Source organism: Rissa tridactyla, chromosome 3 (genome assembly GCF_028500815.1).
Source record: "Rissa tridactyla isolate bRisTri1 chromosome 3, bRisTri1.patW.cur.20221130, whole genome shotgun sequence".
NCBI lineage: Eukaryota > Metazoa > Chordata > Aves > Charadriiformes > Laridae > Rissa > Rissa tridactyla.
The window spans coordinates 84,687,491-84,710,187 of NC_071468.1; the positions used below are offsets into that span (position 1 = coordinate 84,687,491).

General features: G+C 38.4%; 1 protein-coding gene across 7 annotated transcripts in view; it reads left to right on the forward strand.

The window, feature by feature from the left end:
* The window catches only part of EPHA7 (EPH receptor A7), a 167,186-nt gene extending 144,637 nt beyond the window's left edge, over window positions 1-22,549 (forward strand). For 4 of the 7 annotated variants that reach the window (XM_054195473.1, XM_054195478.1, XM_054195475.1 and 1 more), the window contains 4 exons: window positions 789-938; window positions 5,962-6,155; window positions 7,270-7,425; window positions 8,645-13,479. In XM_054195473.1, coding sequence (XP_054051448.1) covers window positions 789-938; window positions 5,962-6,155; window positions 7,270-7,425; window positions 8,645-8,759 — 615 coding nt within the window. In that variant the 3' untranslated portion in view covers window positions 8,760-13,479. Of the gene's footprint in view, window positions 1-788; window positions 939-5,961; window positions 6,156-7,269; window positions 7,426-8,644; window positions 13,480-21,247 lie in introns of those variants that run through there. The other 3 variants (XM_054195480.1, XM_054195476.1, XM_054195477.1) reach the window with 3 other exon arrangements.
* The last annotated feature ends 148 nt before the right edge of the window (window positions 22,550-22,697 follow it).

Below are 22,697 nucleotides of genomic sequence, written 5' to 3' on the forward strand. Positions count from 1 at the left end.
AGTTTTACCCATAAAAATTATAATCATCTCATTTACTATCAGTCAATTAAAATATTTGTAGGCTATTACTGTTTTTCAGACTAGATTTTATCTCACCAAAAAGTTGACTAGCTTGAGGCTAGACAGTGACAAAGCTCGGCTCCCTTGCTTTTGGGTGGGACGGTTTTCTTAAATAAGCATTCATTGGGCACACTATGCTCTTTATTCTTTTGTTGAGCCAGCTCCCCTTTCCCACCCGTGGGGCCTCGCTGTACCTATTTTCTCATGCTGAGGGAAGGAGGGGCCCCTGGAATCTGCTCCAACAGGCGCAGGGATCCGGGAAACCACACCAGCGTTCACAGCTGTCAGTCCTGCTGCTGGGCTCTAAGTGAGATCCTCGTTTAAAAATGTCAGACCGAGATTTCAGAGGAGCTGTATGACAGTTCAATGGGATTTATACGCACAGGGTGAGATCCCCCTCCCCTGCCTTCAGCCAGCTGGGAGTTAAATGACTAGTGTAAATCAGACATCTAAGCAGCCCCTTAAAATCAATGCAGAGATGAGCACTTCCGGAGAAATTAATCCAACTTAGCTTAGGCAGGTGTCTAATTTTCTATGGTCCAAGTGTTTTAAGAGCCTAAACTTCCTTAGACTCCTTTGAAAATTCCACGATCGGTCAACTGTAGTAGATGTTATAAGTGCTGCTTTTGATGTTGATGGAAATGATTATAAATGCACTCCATGGAAGATGATTTGAAATTTTGTGGAGAAAAAAATAAAACTTTCTTCTTTCCTTTTTTTTTCCATAGGGTGGCAAAATTCCAGTGAGATGGACAGCTCCAGAGGCCATCCAGTACCGCAAATTTACATCAGCCAGCGATGTGTGGAGTTATGGAATAGTTATGTGGGAAGTAATGTCTTATGGAGAGAGGCCTTACTGGGACATGTCAAATCAAGATGTAGGTTATACTTTATCTGTTTTTGAGCGTGTGTGTGCGCGTGTCAGAAGAACAAAAATTACATATTGTAAACATGCACAGATGTGTTTCACTGTACATGCATAAAATGTTGGTTTAGACATAAGATTTATCAAAGTACTGTAAGGTTCTCACAAAATTAAAAAGTTACGGAGTGTTCACTTTTTACATAACTATCTAAATTGTTCTTCTGCCATGTGAATGTTGTAGGTTTCTGTCCCAAGTATTAAGTAAAATTGGAACATCAAAAATAGTAATATGTGCTCTTCACTTTATTACACTTAGGCATAGAAGGAATTAATTTTTTCCAATAAAAATAATTCTGAGGTTTCTGACCTCAGAGCAATGATTAATCAGTTGAAAAAAGTTGTTAAAAATCTGAGTGGCAGTTAATGACCTACTTTGGCTTTTTCAAGTTAATTATGCTGATTTAACAATACCCTTGTTTGCATAAAATATGACCCAGGGCAACAGGTCAGCAGTAATAGAACAGATGGGTGTTAATCTTGATTTCTGACAAAAGTAGAGAAAGTACATAGGAAAAAGCCATGCAGGTGAGAAAGACGTCAGAAAGAGTCTCATTTAAAGTTCTTCAGGTCGGGGACTTGAGAGGTTTTTTTATTATTATTTTATTTTTTGATTGAATGATCGACATCAAAGTTGAAAAAAAAAAGATAAAAGTGTAAATGATGAGTCAGTTTGGCACAGTGCAAAGTTGTTAATATTTGACAGGTCTCAGTGTCAAAGATTTCATGGACTGTCAAAATATGGGCAAACAAGTCCTTGGGGCAGAGAAAGAGAAATATTTACGTTCCCTAGACACCCAGTAGAGTTTCATTTCTTTTGACACCTTCCTTCTGTACTAAATTCAAACATAAAAGTAGTCTGACAGGAATATAAGATGCCTCAAAGGCAAACCTTACCTATCTTTCAGGGAACAATAAGGGAAAACTTTTAAATAGGGGAGAAATTTTGTTATCTTCAGGCTTCTTGTTGGATTTTGAAAAGTATTTCCTCTATCAAAAACTGCAAGCAAAGTGCATGAATGAACCTTTTTCATAAAACAGCTAATTACCGCTTCTTGCAGTTTCATTTCTTTTTAGCATTTTACATAATAATCTTCAATAGCATATAGTTAAAAGATGCATCAATTGCTTGGTAAAGTAATTTCAAATATTTTAGTATGCTGTGATCTTCAAGTGTGTCCTGAAACATTCCTCCCAAAACATAAAGGCATCCTACCAATCCCATAGATAAAGCTGTGATGCAAAAATTTAGAATCATCTTATGATTTGTTATTTATTCTCCTTCAAAGTTACCAATGGGAGTATTTAACTGGAATAAAAAAATGCTAGATGTATCTCTTCTAATTTTGCATATACACTCAGGCAGTTTATATATCTTAAGTGTATCATTTTGCCTAAAAGTGGATGTGGGTGTAATGACAGACCAGAACAGATCTCCTAAAAAGTATGTCTCCCTGACTTTGTATCTTTAGATGGCACGTCTTTAATTCTGTCCCTCTTCCTTTAAGTCAGTGTTTCAGATTGATGAAGGATAGAAATTTGTGCTGCGATCTCTTTTTAAGTAAAAGTCCTCCTTTTAGCAGCAACCTGGAGCTAGGGTGCACCAGAACGCTTGTCCTACAAGCTCCCTGCAGAGGCACAGTGGACTCAGTACAGACGATACACAGAGTCCCCCCAATTTCTCTGAGTGGTGGGCTCCCCTCAGCTCAATCCTTGCTGGTAACAGTAGCCTGCAAACCGCGGCACTTTACCCTGTTCCCCTATTATGCTGCTGGTGTTTGCTAGTTCTTGCTCTCATTCGGTTACTGACCTTAGTGCAGATTAGTTCTTCAGAAAAGGGCAAGAGCTTAGGTTTGCATATTTTTTTTCTTTGGTGTAGTCCTGTATTTATGACCTTTATTATGATTATTAATTTGTATTATTATTATATACCCAGAACCAGAGAGATAACATTACATTGTCCAGTTACCCATATTTAATACTTCTTTGTTGGCAACCAGTACATACAGTTAACAGGTCTGTCACTCTTCTAATCTACTTTACATCCCCAGATAGCCTGATTGTGATAAAAACATACTTGACTTTTAACAGTATTCCTTTTTTCTTTTTTTTACAGCGAAAGCAGAATTTGAAAAACAAATTGTGGGAGTTGTAAATAATATAAATCAATTCTATTAGTAAGAACTGCAGCTGTGTTCTCTTTGTAGCTTTGCTTATTTAAAAAAACAATTTCCTGCATCTATTTCATTATCTCCAAGTACTCATTTCTGCAAACCCACCCCCAAACCTTTCTTAGCAGAGTAGACACTTGTAGTAGCCTTCATAGTGCCTGAATTTTGTATAAATTAAAAAAAAAAACAAAAACAAAAAAAACAACCCAAAAAACCAAAACACTTTCCTTATCAATGTTTTTTTGAAAGGTTTTTAAATGATTGGGATATTCCAAGCAATTTCATCCATCTCTAGCTAACTCATTATTTTGTATTTCCCAGTTTGATCCTTCTTACTCAGAACACACATCAAAGAAGGCGATTCTGCAGTATCCCCAAAGCCTTTTAAAAATAATATCATCAACTTGATTCCCACCTCTTCTCCAGTTTCTCTGCAGATTGTAGTGAACGTGTAAAAGTCCTGTTCATGATCTGTTCATTCATGTTTTCACTATCCCTTACGTTCTTGTATAGTCTTATGTAGATGGTTTGCCAGTTCTAAGGGTCTTAACTATTTTGGTGGTTGTGTTGCTGTTGATGTCAGAATCATAGAATCATAGAATTGTTAGGTTTGGAAGGGACCTTAAAGATCATCTAGTTCCAGCCCCCCTGCCATGGGCAGGGACACCTCCCACTAGACCAGGCTGCTCAAAGCCCCATCCAAAGCCCTTAAAAACTTCCAGGGATGGGGCTTCCACCACCTCTCTGGGCAACCTGTTCCAGTGCCTCACCACCCTCATGGTGAAGAACTTCGTCCTAACATCCAGTCTGAATTGACCCATCTCTAGTTTTAATCCATTCCCTCTAGTCCTGCCATTACCCAACATCCTAAAAAGTCCCTCACCAGCTTTCTTGTAGGCCCCTTTAAGATACTGGTAGGCCACTATAAGGTCTCCTCAGAGCCTTCTTTTGTCCAGACTGAACAACCCCAACTCTCTCAGTCTGTTATCTACTTTTTCATTCCTCATTTGTTGTCTTTGCATTCTGACCTCTTAAGTGACTGCTTCGTTTGTAGTAAATCATATCTAGTATGCATAAAGGTAAAATACCTTTTACCTTTTAGAAGATCATAAATTTCTGCATTACTTTTGATAGCACACCAGTTGTCCTATACACACTGTAGCTTATTTTTCACTTTTATTCCACTGCTACTTCTAAGCGTAAGGAGCTGTTCCTTTGTTTTTCCTCTTAGTACTGCTCTAAAAGATCTTACATTTTACTTTTCATGTTTTCTTTCCTATATGGTACTGTTTTTTCAAATTCCCTGTTCTTCTACAGAAATCCTCTCTCCCCACCCTATCTGACAGATAATTTCACTGTCTCTAAAAGGTCACTGCACTCATTCTTCAAGGTGTGGATGTTACAGCAGGAACTGAATATTTGTCAGTCATTTTTGAGTTGTAGAACAGTACTGTCATTCTAAATGTTCAGATAGAAAGCTGAGAGCCAGGGAGATGAGGCAACTTCCTTGAGGTCGGAAGGACATTCTGTGACACAAACCTGCAGCAAGTGCCCTACCACTGGGCTATGTCGCCTCTTTTCACAAAGGTTCTTTTCTGCAAAAGGTTTTGATACAAGCATGGATTTCAGCCAGCTTTTTGAAGGTCATTTTGTATTCTTTGCAGTTCTATCTCCTTTGCAATCCACTGCTTTTGCATTTTCTCACACAACCTGTGGAATATTTTTTTATCTGAGGTTATTATTTTCAGTAAACCCTGGATATTCACCAACTTCATTTATCATACCAGATCTACTTCCTAGGGCTACATCCAGAACAGCTTCTGATCTTGCTTTCTGTACAAACTGAGGGAGAAGACAGTCCTATGCACTGCCCGCCCTTCAGGAACAAGCACCCTTCCTTAGCAATTCTAATACTGCTATGTCAGTCAATGTCAGTATACTTGAAATCCCTCATGAACAGTGTTTTAGCCCTTTTTCACAAGCCTTTCTTATCTGCCTTGCTTCCTGATGTGCTTTTTTATCCTGCCCTCAAGGTTTACAGCAGTTTCCTGTGATTTTACTTTACCCATTTTTATTTTTTACTTAAATCCAAATGGACTTGCTAAGGAAGTCAACGGGTGGGTGTAATTCTTGGTTCAGACATTTATGCTCTCCTTTGATCATATCATCATCTAGCAGCATCTCTTATTAAATCTAACTTTCTGTTTAGGTGATATATTAAAATACCATTCAGCCAGGTCTTCCTCTCTCATGTGGCACATTTCTGCTACTTTATCATTACTGTAACATGGCTAGGCATAGAACACAACTTTTTTCCCTAACAATTTCTGGCTGCTAAACATATTTCTTGGATCCTTTTATAATCTGTTCAGGCTTTTTTTATTTTACATGTGCATGCACAGATCCCTATCCATTTACAAGTCAGTTGCTTCTACCACACACTCTTTCATAAAAGCCTTGGGGCAAGTAATAATGCTTTCTGAAATAACTCCATTTATCAATCTATCTGTTGCTCCTCTGGTGAATTTAATTGTTGCTCCCTGCTGCTCACTTGACTAGGTAACATAGCTATGTTCTGCACATATAGAACAATATGCTTAATAATCCCAAAGATAAAGTCAGGGAAATAATTTGAAAACGTGAAGGCTAGTGTCAAAACAACAGACTCATATTTTTGCAACACTACAAATGGCAAATTTAAGTTTATTGATTTTTTTTTTTTTCCTTCTTTTATTTCTTGAACTTGGTGGCACTGTATATTTCTTAAATATTCCTTGATGAAAAATGATTAACTATGTTGGCTACTAGGTTATAAAAGCAATCGAAGAAGGCTATCGTTTGCCAGCACCCATGGATTGCCCAGCAGGACTGCACCAGCTGATGCTAGATTGTTGGCAGAAGGAACGTGGTGAAAGGCCGAAGTTTGAGCAGATAGTTGGTATTCTGGACAAAATGATTAGAAACCCAAACAGCTTGAAAACCCCACTGGGAACCTGTAGCAGGTAAGAAAAGCTTTAGTGTGCATTCGTGTGATGGTGTGCGTGGCTGGGTTCTGGATGTTCTGCTTGGTGGCTGGTTCCAGTTCACACTTACTTCATGTGTCTCTCAGTTCCTCCTTCCTCCTGTTCCCCCTTCTTCCCTTCCCTCATCTGCCCTTCTTTTTTACCATGCTGAACAAAGCCCAAGAGGACTTTCTTAAAAAATAACCAAAATAAAGAAATTAAATATCATGGAACTAACACACTTCTCAGTAAACTGCTGCCTGCTCGTCACTCTTTCCACACTCTCATCACTAGCAGTCTTTGTTTTCCTTGTTTCTTAAAATTATGAAGTCTGGAGGGCAAGGATCATCATCTACTGTAGTTTTATATGATGCATCCCTTGCCCTAGGAACTGCTACAGTAGAAATAGTAATTAATAATGCTCATGCTTGGCCAATGTACTTTGACATTGCTACACTCTAGATTTTTATCTTTCATTTTTCTGGCTTTAACTCCTTTCAGCGATTGCATCTCATTGTGTTTCATGGTGTAGCTTTTAATGACTTCTTCATAAATTTCAGGTGAATTATTTAATCATGGTAATCTTTGATCCGCTAGTTAGATCACTGCACTAGGGAGTCAACTGGCCTGTGTTCTGCTCCTGGTTCTTCTCCTGACTGATTTGCTGTGTGACCTTAAACAACTGATTTTGTGTCTCTGCTCTTCCTTGTCTTTGTTTTGTCCCATCTGATTGAATAATGGGAATAGCTACTACTGTATTTTCTAAGATGCTTAAAAGAATAGCATCTTTATTTTACTTAGCAACTTTAGTTGCAGCTGCTGTCATGCTAGGTAATAAGGCTGGTTTTCCGTTGGTAACAATATTCCATTAGGCTGATTTTGCTCACTCTGACCTTTCATCTTTTATGTGAATAAACTTAGGAAATACATATTGTGAGCTATAGAGTAGTTAAGAGCTATTCACAGCATAATCTAAACTGTGTATAAAGGCCTATTACTTTATACTCTTAACATTTTTAATACCCCAAACTTATTTGACTCTCACCTTGCTAAATACTCCCTGATGTTTTGCTCTCTTTGGAAACAACTTACTTTCCTTTTTCCTTCTCCGTAGACCAATTAGCCCTCTTCTGGACCAGAACACTCCCGATTTTACCACTTTCTGCTCCGTAGGCGAATGGTTACAAGCTATTAAGATGGAAAGATATAAGGATAATTTCACAGCAGCAGGCTACAACTCTCTTGAATCAGTTGCCAGGATGACTATTGAGTAAGTTAGTACTGGGCATGTTTAACTTGCATTTAGGGAATTTCTAGGTAAAATAATACACAACGTTAAATTCCAAACCTCTACTCTGAGTACAAACATGGTACTTGGGGTTAAGCCAGACGGTTTAGAAACTGATGATGTTGTACCAGAGCATCCCATGAAAGGGCAAATGCCCTGCTACCTATGTGTGGCATCACTTTTTTACCCTGCTTTTGAGACCAATTGAAATAACACCAAAGGGCTAGAATTTGAGGGAGAATGTGGCTCATTTCAAAGTATATATGTAGAGGAAAAGAACAACTTTACCTCCACTATCTAATTGGTACCTTTTTCCAGACATGTACTAGGAAGATGTGGAATTTTCTTCTAATTGGCTGGGGGCTGTCTATATCTTGCAAGAAATGATTTTGCATCAAGATAAAAGTCTATAGAAGCAAAGCAATTTTCTGAAGGCGAGCGTGGCCTGTACTGGTACCGCCATATTAAACAGGTCTTCTTGGCACCCTGCAAACAATGTTTTTGTCCTGGTGGTTGCCAAACACAGGTAATACCTCTTACAGAGAGCAGTGTTTTCCTAAACAAGTTTCTAAACAATATTCTTGAGTTTGCAACCCTAATCTTATCTGCCTGGTATCACTAGGGGTCTCAGCTTGTAGCTTGGGATCTGTCATCAGAGCCCACAAACTCCTACTAGATCAGTAGCACTAGTAGCAGAATTGAAACAGCTGCTCCTCTTTCATTTGGATGATGGGTCAATATGCAAAGGGTTTCTCTAGGCATCTTTTTAGGAAGCAGAATGTGATCCCCAAAATCTTGTATTTATACATAACTTTGTCCTTAAAGCCACCCAAAGTATTTTACAAGGGAGGTGTCTCTTTCTTCGGGTGTTCTTAAAAGCCACGATAAAAGATTATCGTAGTGCAAAACATACTAGCCTCATTCTCAGATGTGGAGACACATGCAGTGTAATTACATGACACTTGCCGTGTAATTACATGACATTTGCCATGTAATTGCACTCCTCGCTGAGTTGAACAGCACCTATATGAACTTCACAGTACTGAGCTGAGGTTCCAGTGTATCAATGTTAGAATAGTTCCAGGTTTCAATATTAGAAACCTGTAGCCCAGACCACTATGTAGCTTTGACTCACAGTTGAATACCATACAATAGCAGTCTAAGTTGAAAAATTAACAATGTACGCATTTATCTTCCCCAGGGATGTGATGAGTTTAGGGATCACGTTGGTTGGTCATCAAAAGAAAATCATGAGCAGCATTCAGACTATGAGAGCACAAATGCTACATTTACACGGCACTGGCATCCAAGTGTGATAGACATTTCTCCCTTATGAGGGAGGTGACAGACTGAGAGAACAGCACTGGCCTTCAGTATATATGAAGTGCTGCTAGAAGACACTTGATTTCCTGGGTCCTTCCTGCAGTGAATAGAAGAGCTACAAGAAGCACCTACAGACTTGAACTCCTAAGTGCCGCCAGAATTTATGAAAAGGGAATTAGGATCCACCAGTGGTGGCAAGGAAAACAGCAGTGACAATAAACAAAGTACTACCTGAATAAACATACAAACACCTTGAGCTCTCTAACCTCCTTTTTATCTAATAGACTTTTTAATTGTACATAAAAATTTAAAAAAGAATATATTTGTCAGATAAAATCATGATATTATTGTTGAATTCAACAAAATATTTTCCTTAAATCTGTGATTTCTGAATCTTTTTTTAATCATTTGTGTTTATTCTTCATAAAGACTTTCTTTTAGTATGATGTTTATATCTTTGGACCTTTTTAGTGCTAATTCTATGACACATTACTACACTGGGTACCTCTGAAGGATTATTTGAGTTCCTAGAGATATAAGAAGCATGACCAAGCAATGTATATCTGTCCGAAGTTTGGTATCCTTTTGTGCCATTTACTTTTGTTAAATCAACACCGTATTGACATGGCTAGCTAATTGGCAGGGAGTCAGGAAAATGCAAGTTGCCAAGAGCTCTGATATTTTTTAAAGAATTTTTTAAGGTTACACATATACTATCTTTTAAAAGAAAATAAAAGAGAAAAAAAAAAAAAAGAAAAGAAAAAAGAAAAGCAATAATGACCCCTAAGTAGTTCTAGGCACTTTTAGCAAATTATTTGCAAGATGATTTTAATGGACTACAGTTAAAGTGAGATATATTCTAAGACATAGATCTACAACTGTAAACCTGTTGAGACACTGCATTGAATGGACGAGTGATTGTAGGAGTGTCTCAGAACATGGGTGCAGTTCTCCAGTGTTACCTAAACCATTTAATCTGAGCACATCACATTTTTTTTCAATACTCTGCATTAGCAAATCTGAGAGAAATAGCTGGCACATCTTTTATATGAGTTTAAGCCGTATGCAGTCCAGCTGTCAGAATAAAGACGTAGATTTTTATATGAGAACTGTAGAGCATGAGGCAAGGGGCAGTTCAGAATTTTCAAGTTTTTTACAAGCTTTTGCTGCTCTGAACAAACACGCGTGTGTGTGCTCACACAGACACAACAGTCATTCATCAGGAACACAGATGCAAGAGTAGTTACTCAATGGAACATCTTTTTACACCATTTTCTTATATATGAATTTTGTTTGATTAAAATATTTAACTACCATAAGCAATAATGAAAGGTGTCTTTACAGATATTGCAGGAATGTATATGAACCAGAGAGAAATGCTTTAAAAAAAATCTGAAAATTGTGAACTACCCCAGCAATGAAATGCTGTACTTCCAAAGAGAATTGGGCTGCTTCTATTGATTTTGATAGAGAAAGATCCCAGGGATCAGTCATAAATTGGTCTTGTTTGATAATGTGGGCATCCACACAAAAAAAATAAAAACAAAAGAGAAACCCTGTAAATGTTCCTTTGTAAAACTTGTAAATTTTATTTATACTGTCTTGTTTTGTACACACATTTATGTGTAGTGAGCTCTGAATACATTGAAAATGCACTATATTTTTCTATTTTACTTGCAGAGCATCACAAACAAACATGTATATTCAGTGCTACATAATGTGTTTTCCCACATTTAGGACCAAAGATAGTTATCAAAAACTTAAATGCATCATTTTCCCCCTCCTTTTTTCTCCCCCTTTTTAGATCACTGTACAGTGTTATATTTGTCATTTTATTTATTTGTTTCATTAGAAAAATCAGTTTGGTTATACTAATTTTTTGTCCCCCCCCGCCTTTGTTGAAGAAAATCTGTAAAAAGCTTTTAACTAGCATAATCCCGTTACATAGACACTTCCATTTGTAATCTTTGTAATAGACTGTAAATATATTTTTGGAACTATAATGCAATGTGCATAAGGGTTATTTTTCAGTGTCCATATATGATTGTTTATACAATTCACAGCACTTTACAGTCATGCTGAGAAGCCTAATTTATTGCCTGGATTTGGGCAAAGTAAGAAAAAAAGGTGAATATTCTTATTTCGTATTAGATTGTCATTCAGTAGAAATGGAGTTATTTTCATGTATGCAGCTCAAGATGGTTTTTTAACTATTAAAATTAATATTCTAGAAATGCCGTAGAAGTAAGACACAGAGTAGACTGCATGCCCAATATTGAAATTAGTGCACGCAAGCACTCGGCCAAGGCACTTCAAGTAGCCGTTGGAACACTCTTAATTAATAAACATCCATTTTGTGTTATAATAAATGCTAAGTGCCTCACTACTGGGGTAGCATCTGTGGGCTACTGCACAGGGTGCTTGTCAGTTTTGCTGCTGCTCTAGGCACCCAGCTATGAATTTAGGAGTCTAAGTTCAGACACCTGCTTCCTTATAAATCTCGGCTATTGTTCCTAAGGGCTTGGTGATTAAAGGTGCGATGCAGCAATGCTGGTATTGCTGAGAACCTACAAACCAGAAATGCAAGAGAGCTGAGGCCAGGCTTCGCCTTTAGGATTTGTTCAATATTCTGAAGCACAGAGGCCTCGAACCATGTGTGGTGACCTGGGCTCACACATGTAAAGGTGAGGGCCCTAATGGTATTTCTTCCTTATTTTTCCTGGTTTGATTTAAGCCATCTTCTTTGAATAGTAAATATATTTTAGCATTCATTTATATACCTTGACTGCCTTAATGTTGCCACAGATTTTTACATATTTGAAAGTGGTAGAGTAGACCCGGAAAGCACAATCGCTATCAATACTCCTATCGTATCTATCTGTTCAGAACATTACTGCGATTTAGAGCACATGCATGTAAACGGATTTGTAACTGGTAGAGCAGCAACATATTGACATCGGTTGCAGTTCCCCGGGTTCCAGGAAAACACAGTCCAGTGTAAGAAAAGTCGAGTGCCAGAGAAAATTGATGGTCATGGGAGGAACCGAAGAAAAAGTTGGGTCAGAGGGAGAATTAAAGGCTAAATGGTGAAACAAAGAAAACATCTCAATTCTAGCTTAATTTCATTGAATCTGGAAATTGTGCATTGCTAACGAAGACAGATTATCAGGCTGTCAGTGAGGTTGATCTTTCTTGATTTTATCCATCTACAAGCATCTAAAAGAGAGATGCCTAAGACAAGCAGGATGAATCTCCCTCTGGGAATGCTTATCTCCATTACCTGTAGAGGGAACCCAGATGATGAGCTTAAATTAGGCGTCTAATATCTAATTAAATATCTAGTTAAAGTTAGGTGAGGTGATTCCTACCCTGTATGTCCTTGGCTGCTACAGTTTCCCCTGCAAGCTGAGTGTCGTAGAAAGGCAGCTCCTCCACTACTAGAATGCCCCAGAATGTATTTAAACTGGGCTTTATTACAGAGAGGTGACTTTTGTTGGTTTTTTTTTTAATATTTGGAGATTTGTAACAGACCATCTAAATGCTTTTTGTATATAAGTATTAATTCTTGAAAAAAATTGTGATTGTTCTGAGGAAGACCTGCCTAGTAAATTACAGTTATTTGCTATTTTAAATAATCAGAAATTTTTGCTGACATACTGCTTCAGTCCAGAGGTTATGTGATCAGATATGATAGTTGCTGTTTGCAAAACCATGTTTATCTACAGCCTTGTCATGTAAAAATCTCCAGGAGGCAAAGATGCTTAAATGTATCTCAAATTGAATGTTGCCCTTAATATCTCAATAATTGAGCTCTGTCTGTATTATTCTCCATTTAAAATGAGGGGGTTTTATTTGTTTAAGCTGGAGTTATCTGGCATCCACTGAGGGAGTTTGAAAAAAATTATTTTAAATTAAATTTGCTTTTCTCCACTAATAGTAATATACGGTAAATAGTTTCCACTGTTTTGAATGTTACAAAAACTATTGCTTTAATGTGGGGGATGAAGGGGTTTATTTTTGTTTTGTTGTTGGTATTTTTTTACATTTATTGGTTAGTAGTTGAAATAAAAAAAAATAATAATTTGTCCTTAACTTTCTAAATAATTCCTATATAGCAATTTTGAGAATTATTTAAATTCTGCGACTTTCGGGTTATTACTGAGATGGTGATCATGTCTCTCCAGCCATAATACCAAGTGATGCTGAGATGCCCTGCCACAGGGGTGGGTTCAGCTGGCATTCTGTTGCCCAGTAATGGCATGAAGCAGTCCACTGGCTGTGTGCGAGGAGTGAAGGCCAACTCAGCCAAAAAAGGGTCATTTCACCTTTTAAAAATATATATGTGACATGTTAGAGCTAACGTATCCTTAATGCATTCATTCCCTGCATGCAGATAGAAACTGTTATGTTTATTATATGCATATGGTTTCTTGGTGGGTTTTGTTCATTTGTTTGTTTGTTTGTTTATTTGTTTTATTTTAAATGAGTAACATTTGGGGTGCTTGTGGAAGAGAACAGTTCCCAGACAGGATGACAAGCCTGTTTAAGAGAAGTACAATAAAAATTCTTGCCTAACAGTGATACTGGCAGCAGGTGCTGCAGGGGTATTGAGGCAGTTGGTGCTATGATTCGCTGAGCAACCAGCTCGGCAGGGTTTCTGCATGTTCGGGACCTGTTAGGATTGTACTTCTGGTGAATTAACTGATATGTAGAAACAGGCGAATTTTTTCCCCCCCTAACTTGGAATGGACTTGCAGATGGTAGACAGGATTCATAAGGCTGCTCAAAAGTCTTATCCTCAAACTAATTTCTAGTAAAACAAGAAATTCTGGGCAGCAGCCTATATTTTCTCTCCTATTCCCTTGAGGGTTGTCAAGTGCAGCCAACAACTACTTTTAAACAGAGATCTTTATTGTTTGCATAGTGCAGCCCTCTATTTACTTGGGAATAGGCAGTCCTGTAATTAAATTTCCTGCAGAAAGGATTGGGGAGGGATGAGGGAGAGGGGAGGGAATACAAAAGTTTGGGGAAAAAAAAAAAAGAACAAAGAAAGAAAAACCCAATCCAGCAAATGACCTGTGAAACCTAAAGTATGACTGGGCTCATCATTTTTCTAACACATTCCATATAGGAATTCGAAAAATAGAAGAGATTAAATCATAGGCATAAAATCTTCAATATCCTGACAAAAGAGTAATGGCAGAATGCAAGCCACATTTGTGAGAGTTTTTTCCTCTCTGGATTTGGTTTTGTGAGGTTTTTAAGTTAGGATAATTAACGCATGCATTTAGAGTAAAGTCTGTTGGGACAGGCTAAGAGAAAAAATTAGTGGGTCTATAATATCCATGAAATTCTCAGTGCACTTTCAGGGTGTGTATGGGTCAGGCAGCTTGAAAGTGAAAGGAGTCGTGTGGAGTTTATATGCTGTACAGATCGTGTAGGTTATGTCCAGCGAGATTATGAAAGGATCAAGGTTAAAGAGGAAAACCCGCACTTTTGTACCTAGTGAAAAGTCAGAAGATGGGAGCACATGGAAAGAGAGGGGTGTGAAGCCATTCAGAATGTGTGAGTCTAAGTCGTAGGGCTCTGCAAGACACGGCTGGCAAGGGAGTTAAAGAGTGTCGAATTTTTTTTGTTTAAGTAAAGAGACAGTGTTAATAAAATATACCTAATAATCTTAGCGTGGAGTGGTTTCAGTACTGTGATTTTTCCTCGGGCCAGATTGGAATTTGTCAAAGAGACTAAATTGAGACAGATGGGAAAGCAACTGGTAATACACAGCTCATTCGAGCAGACTTGAAAGAGACATGAAAGGAGAATTTTACATTAAAAACCTGAAAATAAAACATGAACTCTGATGATATTTACTCTCAGAAGGCTTTAGAGTAGCTTTCTTTAAGTCTAGGGTAATGATAGCAGATTTTTGCACTAATTCTATATAAAATGGGTGAAATTAATGTCTAATTAGAGTGACCAAAAAGAACCACAAGTCAAAAAATAGTTGATGTCTTGATAGACTGTGAAAAAGATGTGATACAGCCATGCGAAACTTGTGTAGCCAGCCAAATGAATCTTGGACAAAACAAGACGTAATGCCTAGTGCCAGAAAGCTAAATCAGGAGCAGAAAATCTATTCATCCATGGACCAAGACTTCTGTATTTAATTCAACCGAATAACCAATTGTAGAACTCTGCTGCTAATGATAATTAATACTAATAATGAAAAACCACAACTTAGGGGTCATGTGATGAATTGTAATATAGATAACCCTGAAAAACACACTCAGTGCTTAAGCCATAGCTATGCCCAAAGACTTATGTGTGCTATTGCTATTAGAGTTCCATGACTCTGAGCATTTCAAGTCATTTATAAACCGGAGACATTGTAACCCAAAGTCCATAACTAAAGCCTTCCTCTTCTCTGACAAATAAAAAAAATAAAAAAAAAGAGTGCTGAGGAGTCCATAAGGTCTATCGAGTGCAATAGAAATTATCTTCTGATTATTTCCTTAGAATTACCAAGAAAACCATGAGTTTATCTCTTACATTAGGAAACAAACTCTGTGCTCCAAAGATACAGTCTCACTGAGAAGGAACATAGTCTGTTAGTTTTACTAGGACATCCAAATTTGGCTTGAAAAAGGCTAGACTGAAGAATGATAGATAGAATGCATTCACGTTGATCCCTCACATTTCATGTCTGTAGAAACATTACTCAGGCAATTTCTTGACTATCATTCAACCTGTCTTACTATGCCAGCTGCCACTGGCTTCCTTAAGGGCTGCACGTCCATTTTTAAAATGACTGCAGGAAAACATGTTTCAATTTCCTTTCCTCAGGGACCAACCACCCTATGCCAAGAATGCATGTGTAGCATGAGAGTAAGAAGGTGCAGGAATCTCAGATTAGTTCTCTCCAGGGTGTTATTTTCAGCCATAGTCATAAATTAAATGTGTTTTCCCACTGAAGTCGCACATAGTAAATTGCATAAGAAGTCTGACTTGCTTGAAATAAACTCTAGTAAAATCATCCGAATACCTCCTGAAGACCACTCAGAAATGACAGTTTTTAAGCGGTGGTTAGGATTTTGTTCAGAAAGTTAAAGAGGTGGGTCTATGGGCAGTCTGTGTTTGCAGCCTTCACACCCCGTAAAAAACTCTACTTACCAAAGTATGGAGCTTTCTGGGTGGCAGGTATTCTCTGTCACTGTCATTGAAACTAGACCGCAAAAGCAAAATTTATGAGTTCATAAGAGTAAACAAATAAGAAATTAATTCTGTAACAGAATTAAACCAAGACTTTACCATTTATTTGGTTTGGTCTTGGCAGCACTGGTGCTCCCATGTGAGGTCAGTGGAAGAGCAAAGTGGGTCCAGGCAATAGAAGAAGAGAATGGGATTGGATGGAGCGAGAGGCTGAGACGAGGTGTTGGATCTGACTTTGGGCAATCTTTGTATTTCTCTTTCAGGATCTTTGTGGTGCAGAGCCCTTGCCTTCAGCCCATTTCATCCTAAGTCTATCTCCTGGCTCCTTTACTGGAGTAGCCCTTTAAGTCCTCCCTTATATTACTCTGTACAAAAGAGCAGCATCTTCTTTCCCAGTAGCCAGTGTTTGTAGCCTCATGGGCTGCTGGAGATGAAGACAGGAGGATTCAAATACAGGCCAATATGCCTACAGGAAGAAATTGGGCCAGTGAGGCACTGAGAGGGATTCCTAATGAGATTTTTTCTTTAATATTACTGGCCACCGGTACTATGGACGAGTGATTGCTATTGTGGAGAAAAAGGCTGCACCTTACTATGCCCGACACACTCTGGTTCATCTACTGCCAAGAGCAGGAAGGGGAGTGGGGAAGAGGGAAAAAAAAAGCTTTCAGGCACTTCTTTGTAGTGCTCTTTTCAAGAGAAATAATTGTCTCAATGCTCACATTACCTAAACTTGTGCAAGAAACAAATCCTCTTTGATGCTTCCTACTTGCTGGCAAACGCATCCCAGATGGACTGTGTGCTTCCTGCAGCAAATCTGTCATAAACTGCCTCCTCTCCCATGAAACTGCTTGTCTAACATACCCCCAAACGGTATCTTTCTTGTGGTGGTTACTTGAGTATTACACCAAAGTCCCTCTGCAGGTGTCCATGTTTGTTTCCTTGTGCAGTGATATCTCTGGCTTTTGAGGGATGTTTCCCCAGCCATGAGGAGGGAAACTATTTTTTGCGCTTTGTTCTGCCTCCCTTTCTCCCCAGCTGGCATTACCCATTAAAACCTACCTAGCAGCACCCGTGCTTCATTGGGAGGTAAGTAGAAGATGACACTGAGGAAGGAACATTTAGTACCGCAGCAACAACAAATGCAACGTCTATCAACGACCAACAAACTACGGGTCAGGGAGATCACTCCAAGTGGTCTGCACTCTGAGCGCAGAAGTCATTAGCGTTGGTCAAAACAAAGCAAAAAGTGGGAGAGGAGGGGGTTGAATACAGAAAAGCTGAATCAGCCAGGCTTACCTCTGAACTGCCCAGTAACACCAATGATACAAGCTAATGGAGTACGTTTAAAATAATATAAAAATCTTTCTATTGGCAGTACAATCTAAGAGGGACCTGAATGGCAGAAATCAAAACACCTGGTGAGGGGACTGTTTCAGGGCAGTGGGATGAAAGAGGTACCTTCTGTGGTTTTATACTCCCCATAATGAATGGGAGAAAAGTCTCTTCTCATTCTTTTATACTATTATAAACATATTTCTTATGGATTTTATTAAATTAATATAGCTGGATTAATGAAAACCATATGGAAACTAATACTTTACCTGTGTTATCTGCTTCTGAATTATTTGCTGAAAAAGAGTGAAAATAGTCCCTGGAAATATTACCTGCTTTCAGTATAGCAAAATGTCTTAATAATTATGGAAAAGGAAAAATAATCTCCTTATAAAGTAAGCCTTCAAAGCAGCTAATACCATTTTTACACTTGTAATTGAAACAGGATTGTGTAAAGCTGAATTTATGTTTTTTCGTTTTTCTTTTTTAACTTTGGATGCTCACAAGTTATTTAAAATCCTAGAGGAATGGATATTATATATTCCATAATGCTTTTACAAGTGGTTGCATGATATTTAAGGTTGAATTTTCAGGTCTAAATTAAGAATACTTCACTTTAGATAACAGAGAAACAGAAACCACATATCTTACCGTACAGTTATGCATCTGCATGTCTGTCATTGAGCTATTGTAGCAAACTTTTGCAAAACAGGGTATTTTATTTGGCAGCACTTAGATCATAAGTTCTATTGTGTCGTTGCTATTGTTTTTCTATTTAAGGCCTTTTGGTGATGGAAGTCCTTGTTAGCTAAGGTCAGTGAGCTTTAGTAAGCAGAAGAACATGATGTAAATTGGTAGAAGCCATTTGCTGAAAGTATGGAGATATCTCACAGACCTGTTACTGAACTCACTCTTTCTCCTTGTCTACTGTAAATGCCAGAGCAACCCAACAGACTGACTAACCTCATGCTTATTGACAGCTGAATCATGGCTACCCATAGTTCAGGATACATGGAAATGTAACACCTCACTGGCATTCTTTTACCTCTGTTTCTAGGAAGGGTCACCTTATTTGTTTTGTGATTTGATGAATGGCCTACTCCTTTTCGGAGAACACATGGAAATTTTACATATTTCTTGGGTGAGAAAGGCATAGACAGAGTAAGACTGACTCTACAGCTTTGGGCTGTGGGAAGGTAGTACAAGAAGACTGACATGATACTTTCAACCTCTGTGTGGGAAGGGACATACTCTGTAGGTACTCATATATTGCCAAACACTTTGAGCTGTAGCTGCTTGCCTGGGAGAAAAGTTGGTTAGGCTAAACCTAATCCAAAATTACCTCCGTAATTCCCACCTGCACTGTATAGTCTCTTCCCTTCCTGAAGCACCTTTCCCTTCCAACAGTCCCCTCCCTCTTACTCTGAAATTGGTGTTTAGACCACTTCTCAGGGAACAAGGAGGCTGTTGTCCTGAGTAAAATGGACTTTTTTTCATGGAAGAGGTTGTGGTGCCTGTTATGTCCCAGAAGAGCTAATACTTTGGTCTGCAGGCACCATATTTTCCCATGTCATTCTGCCATTGCTCCACTGCTAGGTAAAATGTGTGTAATCTCTTGTATGCTTCTTTTATGTGTGTTTCCTGTTGAAAAGGTGAATTTAGGCATCTACTTTCAGAGAAGGTTTGGGGCTGTGAGTTCCTGAAAATAGTTTCCTCAGGACTGTCCTTGTCCAGATTTACTTCTGGGATACATGGTTGTATACCCAGGACCCTCCTAAGTGCATTGAGTACTAGTTCTTGTTGAGTTTCCTTGCTGTGGAAGTTAGGGTGTGGGTGGTAACTCATGTGTGTTTTGGTTTTGTCCCACTGTTGACCGCAGGTATGGCCTTGGCATGCATCAGAGACTGGATAAATGAGTACTAAATCCGACTATACAGATATCCCAACCAAGCCCTATCCTCACCTCAGCAGAGCTTGTCAGCTGGCTTATCCACTGTCTTTGACTGTCCCTCAATTTCTCATAACCATTTTAGGTTTCTATCTCTTCCCAGGAAGACAGAATATCTAATTCAGGCCTGGAATGGCAACACACAGCAGGGCAGCTAGAAATGAAGAGTTTCGATAATGAATAGCTAGGTCATACAGATGCAAGAAAAGTATCAAATCAATTTACCATGTGTCACACAGGGATCCTCATCTCCCATTTCTTGATGTTTCATACTTGTTAGCTTGCACCTGGTCTCTGCTCTGGTGAACCCAGTACTTGGCAATCTGAGCCAGCTGCAGCCCAGAGCAAAGCCATGCTACAGTCCAGGGTATATGTACACTATCTCAGGAATCTCTTGATCTGGAGACCTTCACCCGGGTGCTGTCTGAAAAATGTCAGTAGAGACACAGCCAATATAAATGTAACCTGAGGATTTAAATGCCTATGTATCTAAGTGCTATTTGTGACTACCATTTGCCTTTAGCTTTGAATAAATTCACACGTCAATCATTTTTGCTAATTCAAAGATTTACTTGCCTTCGAAATAGTAAAAAGAAACCATCAGAGTCAAAAAAGTCTTCCTTTTGGAAAGGATTTCTCCTCAGAGTTCTTTTTTGCTGCATTCTTTTCTCACGCATTCTTTGCATTACTAGGGTTTCAAAGGGCAGGTGCAAAAAAACCTCATAGAAGCGAGATTTAGCTTAGTTAATATCTTCCCTTCATTTAAAATTAGTGCCTAGGACAACACACTAGAGACAGAAAAAAAGCATTCTGTCCCTCCATTAGATTGCTTCCTCTAACTTTTTTTTTTTTTTTTTTGCTAAACCTCAGATATTATGGCTATTAATATTGTCAGATCCTCTTCTCAGTTTATCATAAAACATCTGCTCCCATTTTGTCCACTTTGGTGACAGAGATGTATGGCATGCTACAAGGTATTAATAATGCTCTTCTCTTGAATGAGTATCTCCCCTTTGATTCACACTGTTAAATAATCTAATCCATGTGCTGAAATGACAGATACTACTTCGGAATCAACTTTAAGAATATTGGTTGGTATGGCAGGGGGACATTCCTCTGCCGGTTTATTTTTCTTTAGTATTAGCGTTATATTGGCTTGTCTCAACGTTTGTAACAAATTGCTTTTCTCTCAGGAATTTTCAAATAATTTTGTTAAGATATTACTAACTATATGTAAAATAATTTCTGCTCAGTCCTGGCCTGCATCCATTAGTCCTGAAGCTATATTGTTTTAAAGATTTCATATGGCTAGCCTATCACTAAATGTACAGTAAAATCTACATTTTTTTCTTTCCTTTTTTTTTTGTGTTAAGCTTTGGGGATTTTTTTGGCAACACAGATAACATAAACATTGTCTTGGGGTGCCTGATATCATGTAATGACTGAGACAAGTCAGTTAAAATGTTTTATAAGCTTCTTCACAATACTGAGAGCTTCTGATAACATCAGTTAGGCTAAAGGAGAGTCTGCTTTATTAGTTTACGTGCTAGAAGCTACCTACCATGTGTATGCTTTTTTAATTAAGCAGAGGTGAAATTGAACACACCCATTCCACCCTTTTCCTGCTTCTCTGTTTCAAAGAGTTATCTACATCTTCTCCCAGTCCTTATTTTTGTACCCAGACACCCATCTGAAAAACCGCACCTCATTCATTTATTTCCTTTATTTCGAATACTGAAATGTTCAAGTATAACCCTGTAGCTCATTGAGATCCAACGTGAAACACAAGTACATTTCCTTTACGTTAGAGGTGTTTGCTTGGGAATCTTGGGGTTTATTGATGTTTACCTAGCTAGTCGATGAGAATTTTTGTCAAGTAGTGGTGTATACATGGCAATGACAATGAGAGTGTAATTTGCCTCTATTACTTCCTGATACCAGGATTCTGCTGCACTGCCAATTTCATATCTGTTGTTATTATTTGTTTGACAGAATCAAAAACATGCCAGGTGCTTTGCAAAACAGAGAACAAGAAAAATCCCTTTCCAGAAGAGATGACAGCCTGAATAGAAATGACATAATGTCAGGAGACAAAGGAAGCAGAAAGGGGAAGCAAAACAAGAGTTATAACCATAAGATCATGAGATTGGTTTGGAGGCACAGTGAACGCTATGAGGCATTTTTTTAAAGCGCATAAGGACTGTAGTTGGGATTAGAGAATGGAAATGTAGAAAAGAAGCATGGAAAGGAATGGAGAAGAAGGGAGGAACAGACTGGCAACAGGAGGAAGAGTAAACAGAGGTGTATGGGAGAGGCCAGAACACACACCTGACAAACTGAGGATTATGACTAATGCCAAGAATGAAAGACCACATCTGAAGAGCATGATGATTTCAGGAGGATGGCGAAACAGGACATGGCGATGCTGCTAGGGAGAGAAGAGCCAGCAAAGCTGCCCTGGAAGCCTGCCCTGGAAGCTCCTCACACTAATATAACCCTGCTTCCCCATCTTCCTTCTAGCTCCCCTCTAATACACAAAATATGTATATAGAAGAGCAAAGGAGAAGGAGAAGCAGCTAAGTCAAACATTTCCAAAGGTCCTGCTGGGGAAGAAGTTTAAACTGGGATGATACAGATTTACTCCTACTGATGCTGCTGCTGGTAGCAAGTGGCAGAGAGCATCCTGTTAGACTTTCTCATACAGACAAGTCAATGGGAGCCATTACCACTACGTACAAATAGGCCTTGCTGAGAATTACTCAGCAAAATTATGATAATCCAGCCAATCCAGGACATTTTAAAATGTTCTTACATTCTAGATCAGAAAGAAGCAGAAATGATAACAATCACAGTGAAATGGAAACAGGGAAGAAAAATATTTGAGCAGTTTCTTTTAAAGCTGAAAATAATCATTTCAATATTACAGAAAAATATAAGGGGGATTTTTCTCATTGAAAAAAAATATATTTTATAACTTTTCATGAAAATTTCTAATAAGTTTGGGAACTGTTTACTTACATTGGATTGGCTTTTTTTTCCCCCTAGAAAATCAGTGTTGTTTTTAGAAGGAAACTGGAAAACTGCCATTTTCAGTCTGTCAGATGTTTTAAACTACCCTGATTTCCAAGGTAAGAATTCTTCAGGAGTAAGAAAGCGGCAAAGCAGCCAGTCTAATCTCTTCCTCACTTCCTTCTCCTCTGCTTCAGTGATCAGACATGTCTAATGATTAGGCTGCAAAGAGCAAAACCAGTTGCTATGTCTCCCTGAGAAAAGGCATTTTGCCAATTTCTTTAAGAATTATTAACTAGATCTGCTTACAGGAAGCCACTTCTTTTTTTTTTTTTTTTTTTTTTTTTTCTGCAGACTATGTCTCCATTTAAATCCTCCTCACAGCTCTTCCATTTTGCCTGGGAAAGTTTATCAGAAAGCATACTGGAAAGGC